The following is a 5,246-nucleotide window of genomic DNA, read 5'->3' as shown; positions in this document are numbered from 1 at the left end:
GGGAAAGAGACTGTTTAACAAATGGGTTTCATGTCGACATCACTAACGCAGCTGATCCCAGATTAGATGGTCTGCCTCGGCCCCCAGGACGGGTCTTTCCCATGCGGAGTCGTGCCTTGGTTTGAGGGTCCCGAAGGGAGAAGCAGCCTGTGGAGGATGCACTGACCCCACCACCAAGACCAGTGTCTCACAGCCTAGTAATGACGCTACTACCTCTTACCTACTGCTTTCCTCAGGAGAATTTAATGCACATTAGGGCATGGAGGTCACTTTTATTATCCCTGTTTACAGATGGGGAAACTGAGGCAACCAGGCTCTAGTTCACAAAGGTTAGCGACTCAGCCAGGTCCCTCCAGCTACAACGGGAGGGAAAGAAGTGTACCTATCCCGACCCTAGAGCTACAGAGGGCCACGAGGTGCCAAGACACTGCAAGAAGGACAGACCGAGGTTGGGAATTGAACAGTGTTCCCCAAAGCCCCCGGCTCACCACCTCAGGCCTGGATCATCTTTCCTCTCTATTGTACCGCTTAGCAGCCATCTCCCTTCAGAGGGGAAAAAAGCCTCTGCCTCAGAACTAAGCCTCCCCAGTGCATGCCAAGGAGCTGGAAAAACCATTTGTGCAGAAAGCTTGCGTCCTGGCCACAGCGTAACCACAGGAGTAGCCTGAAAAACCCAGATAAACACCTCCAGCTGCGTTTCCAGAGGCGAAGAGCCCAGAGACCTCTGCCCTGAAGGAGGGACACTGGGCAATGGCATGGAGCAGAGCGCCGGAGCAGAACGGAGTTCAACACAGTAATGCTTGGGTGACGCCAGGAGGCCGGGTCTGAACAGGGTCCCTAGCCAGGATGCAGCTCGCACGCCTCGTTCCCTTGCTGCACTTTAAATTCTACCTCACGGGCCTCGATGTTTCTCTGGTTTTCCTTTAACTAAGTTCCAGCAAAGCCATTAAACCAAACAACTCCCCCCCCTGCAAACCCCGAGCTGCTGTAGCAAGAAACAGGCGCTGTGCAGTCAAAGGTGCCTAACAGCGATGTCTACATCAGGGCATTCCCACACGGAGAGGACTTTTTGAGCCTCTTGGATTTAATGCATTAAAACCAAAGTGAAAACTAAAGGAGACCTCCAGAGTAACTGCTCTCCTCCCCGCAAACGCACACAGGCCTCAGCTTTGCAGAACAAGCCTCGAGTGCAAATCCTCGGGGGTCGACGGGAGGACGGCAGCATCTGCACGTCCCTAGTTCACAACCCAGCATCCACAGCCCCCGCGGAGCCTGGGTAGAGGCGCTGAGAAGCGCTCGGGTTTTCCTTGGCAAACGCTTGTGCCGACATAATTTGGAGCCAAGACAGATTTTTATTCCCTCCTCTGGGCTTCCCATTCTCTCTGCATCTGTCTTTTGCGCTCCAATTTCCTCCGAGCAGGGAGCATTTTGGTACATCGTTGACACCAAAGTTACTCTAACGTTGGCTGGCGCTGAAGGAGAGGTGCTGGGCTGCCTGCTCTGCCGAGTGAAGTTTTCTCTCCGCAGCAAGGGAAGAAAATCTGTGAACTTCCCTCCCTCCCTTGTCCCCCTGCCCACTTGCTCCAGCCCTGATCTGAGAAGACCATCTTTAGGGACAAGAGGGGATTTTGGCCTTATAGCTCCTGGCAGTAGGTGGCTTAACTTGGAACAGCTTGAGAGCGAGAAAGTATAGCGGTATCCTTTGAAGAACTAGACCAAGAGGCCAGTGGCTGAGCTGGGGCAATTGGAGAGACTAGGAAGATGTGACAGAAGGGGCCTGTAACCACCTGGGAGTGGGTTAAGAAAACCTTGGCCATGACGGGCACACTGGGCAGAGAGGTCAGGACTACCCAGGCGGATTGGCTTGCAGTAGTTCTGGGCATGATCTCCATCTGCTCCTTGACTCTTTTCATACCCAAGAGATCTCTGACCCTCTTTAATTTCTCTGACCATTTGCAATTTCCTTTTTTCCCCTGAAGAAGGACGTGCGTGTCTGAAAGTTTGCAAAGAACAACTTTTGTGCAACTATTCAGTTGGTCTAATAAAAGATACCGTCTCTACCCGAAGAGGCTTCTTGGGCTTTTACTTTCTTGCGCTTGGAAGCAGTCAAGTCCACCTGAGTAAACAGCCCTGGAAGGAGGGCTGGGATGGAAAGCCGTAACAACAGCTGTGCCACACACAGAGCAGAGAGAATCGGGCTCTCCTGAGGCTCGACTGCAATGGAAACTCCCCGCATCCACACAGGCCTGGCAGATGCCAGCAAACTCCACTGGCCACAGCTGCCCCCTCCTCCTCCAGAGGGGCCAGTCCCCAGGAGTCATTCCAGAGGCCCATCTTCCTGGCAGATAAACCACTTTACACCCAAAGGGGTTGGGATGAGAAGGGAAGGAGACTGGACATCTTCCCTCAATCCCAGAGGTGATCCCCTAGACCCTGCTCCCAACTCAATGCCCATCCCTTCAACATCCATGCCACACAGGGATGAGAGGCAGCAGCGAATCCCACAGGGGGATGGATGCAGCCATGGGACATCTGCACTGCCACACAGAGGAAGGGGAAGGAGCCCGTCTTAGCCAGGCTGTGCCTTGTCAACAGAAGGAAGGCTGTGTCCCATCCAGGTGGAGCTGCACCATGCATTACCCCTAAAAGACAGAGACTACCGAGCCCCGAAGGCAGAGATTTCAGGACCTGTTACTTCCCAGCCACAGATTTACACGTGCCCAGGGGTACACTCTACTTTGAGAGGACAAGGGCATTGGCCCAGGAGTTGGGTACCGACACATCCCTGACTAGACCAAGTGCCTTCCCTGTCCCTGCGCCCCGGGGGCATGGTACACAACAGTCACTGCCGTCCCTGCACCCCGGGGGCATGGTACACAACAGTCACTGCCGTCCCTGCGCCCCAGAGGCATGGTACACAACAGTCACTGCCGTCCCAGCACCTCGGGGGCATGGTACACAACAGTCACTGCCGTCCCTGCGCCCCGGGGGCATGGTACACCACAGTCACTGCCGTCCCTGCACCCCGGGGGCATGGTACACAACAGTCACTGCCGTCCCTGCACCCCGGGGGCATGGTACACAACAGTCACTGCCGTCCCTGCACCCCGGGGGCATGGTACACAACAGTCACTGCCGTCCCTGCACCCCGGGGGCATGGTACACAACAGTCACTGCCGTCCCTGCACCCCGGGGGCATGGTACACAACAGTCACTGCCGTCCCTGCACCCCGGGGGCATGGTACACAACAGTCACTGCCGTCCCTGCACCCCGGGGGCATGGTACACAACAGTCACTGCCGTCCCTGCACCCCGGGGGCATGGTACACAACAGTCACTGCCGTCCCTGCACCCCGGGGGCATGGTACACAACAGTCACTGCCGTCCCTGCGCCCCGGGGGCATGGTACACCACAGTCACTGCCGTCCCTGCACCCCGGGGGCATGGTACACAACAGTCACTGCCGTCCCTGCACCCCGGGGGCATGGTACACAACAGTCACTGCCGTCCCTGCACCCCGGGGGCATGGTACACAACAGTCACTGCCGTCCCTGCACCCCGGGGGCATGGTACACAACAGTCACTGCCGTCCCTGCACCCCGGGGGCATGGTACACAACAGTCACTGCCGTCCCTGCACCCCGGGGGCATGGTACACAACAGTCACTGCCGTCCCTGCACCCCGGGGGCATGGTACACAACAGTCACTGCCGTCCCTGCACCCCGGGGGCATGGTACACAACAGTCACTGCCGTCCCTGCACCCCGGGGGCATGGTACACAACAGTCACTGCCGTCCCTGCACCCCGGGGGCATGGTACACAACAGTCACTGCCGTCCCTGCACCCCGGGGGCATGGTACACAACAGTCACTGCCGTCCCTGCACCCCGGGGGCATGGTACACAACAGTCACTGCCGTCCCTGCACCCCGGGGGCATGGTACACAACAGTCACTGCCGTCCCTGCACCCCGGGGGCATGGTACACAACAGTCACTGCCGTCCCTGCACCCCGGGGGCATGGTACACAACAGTCACTGCCGTCCCTGCACCCCGGGGGCATGGTACACAACAGTCACTGCCGTCCCTGCGCCCCGGGGGCATGGTACACCACAGTCACTGCCGTCCCTGCACCCCGGGGGCATGGTACACAACAGTCACTGCCGTCCCTGCGCCCCGGGGGCATGGTACACCACAGTCACTGCCGTCCCTGCACCCCGGGGGCATGGTACACAACAGTCACTGCCGTCCCTGCGCCCCGGGGGCATGGTACACCACAGTCACTGCCGTCCCTGCACCCCGGGGGCATGGTACACAACAGTCACTGCCGTCCCTGCGCCCCGGGGGCATGGTACACCACAGTCACTGCCGTCCCAGTGCCCCGGGGGGCATGGTACACAACAGTCACTGCTGTCCCAGCGCCCCGGGGGCATGGTACACAACAGTCACTGCCGTCCCTGCACCCCGGGGGCATGGTACACAACAGTCACTGCTGTCCCTGCACCCCAGGGGCATGGTACACCACAGACACTGCTGCGTTTGCAACTCCGGTAGTGAGAGCAGCTGAGCTGAGGTGGGACCGAGCTCAGCGGGGGCTAAAGGCCCAGGTATCTACTCCAATTCTGAGACAAGATTTGCTGCCATGGCTACACTGCTAATAGACCCAGGCCACCTCGGGTTTATCTAGTGCGGCCGTAACTCCATCTATATAATGGGGATAATGACATCTGAAACACCTGCCTTTAAAGAGCTCTTTGGAGGGCTCGGAAGTGAGAAGCCTGAGGTCGGAGGCAGCGCTGATGGACAGAGACTCGGGGCTCAGGAGCGAATACGGGCTTGCAGCCAGATAGGGGACCCCGCTCAACAAAACCAGACCCATCTGCTTCCCACCAGGCGCCTGGGACTTTCCCTGCCCCGAGTGACCGCGGGTTTGCTTGTACGATTCTTCCGCAAACGCTCGTCCCCGCCAGCCCCGCTCCCCCCCGGCCGCACAGGGCAGGGCAGGACAGGACGTCCCTCTCTAAACAGGCGCTTGGTGTCCCGGGGTCCCAGGCTGACGCTCTTTGATCTGCTCCATCTCGGCGGGGCGGGGTGCGACTATCAAGCCCCCCAGGAGTGACCCCAGAGCCCCGCTGGGCAGGCTCGTCCCCTGGGTCCGCGCCCCCCGGCCCTACCCGTCGGAAGTCGGCGGTGAGGGACAGCAGGGTGCCGTCGCCCTTGCGCAGCTCCAGGCCGATGCAGTCGGCGCC

General features: G+C 59.2%; 1 protein-coding gene across 1 annotated transcript in view; it reads right to left on the bottom strand.

Annotated features, from left to right (window-relative positions):
* Positions 1 to 5,246, bottom strand: part of OAF (out at first homolog) — a gene marked incomplete at its 5' end in the record, with an annotated part of 20,287 nt that extends 15,041 nt beyond the window's left edge. Inside the window, one exon of the mRNA XM_025200011.1 lies at positions 5,172 to 5,246. Within this exon, the coding sequence (XP_025055796.1) occupies positions 5,172 to 5,246 (75 nt within the window). The remainder of the gene's footprint in view (positions 1 to 5,171) is intronic.

This window comes from Alligator sinensis, unplaced genomic scaffold (assembly GCF_000455745.1).
Source record: "Alligator sinensis unplaced genomic scaffold, ASM45574v1 scaffold278_1, whole genome shotgun sequence".
Taxonomy (NCBI): Eukaryota; Metazoa; Chordata; order Crocodylia; family Alligatoridae; genus Alligator; species Alligator sinensis.
This window is presented reverse-complemented; position numbering and strand designations above follow the sequence as displayed.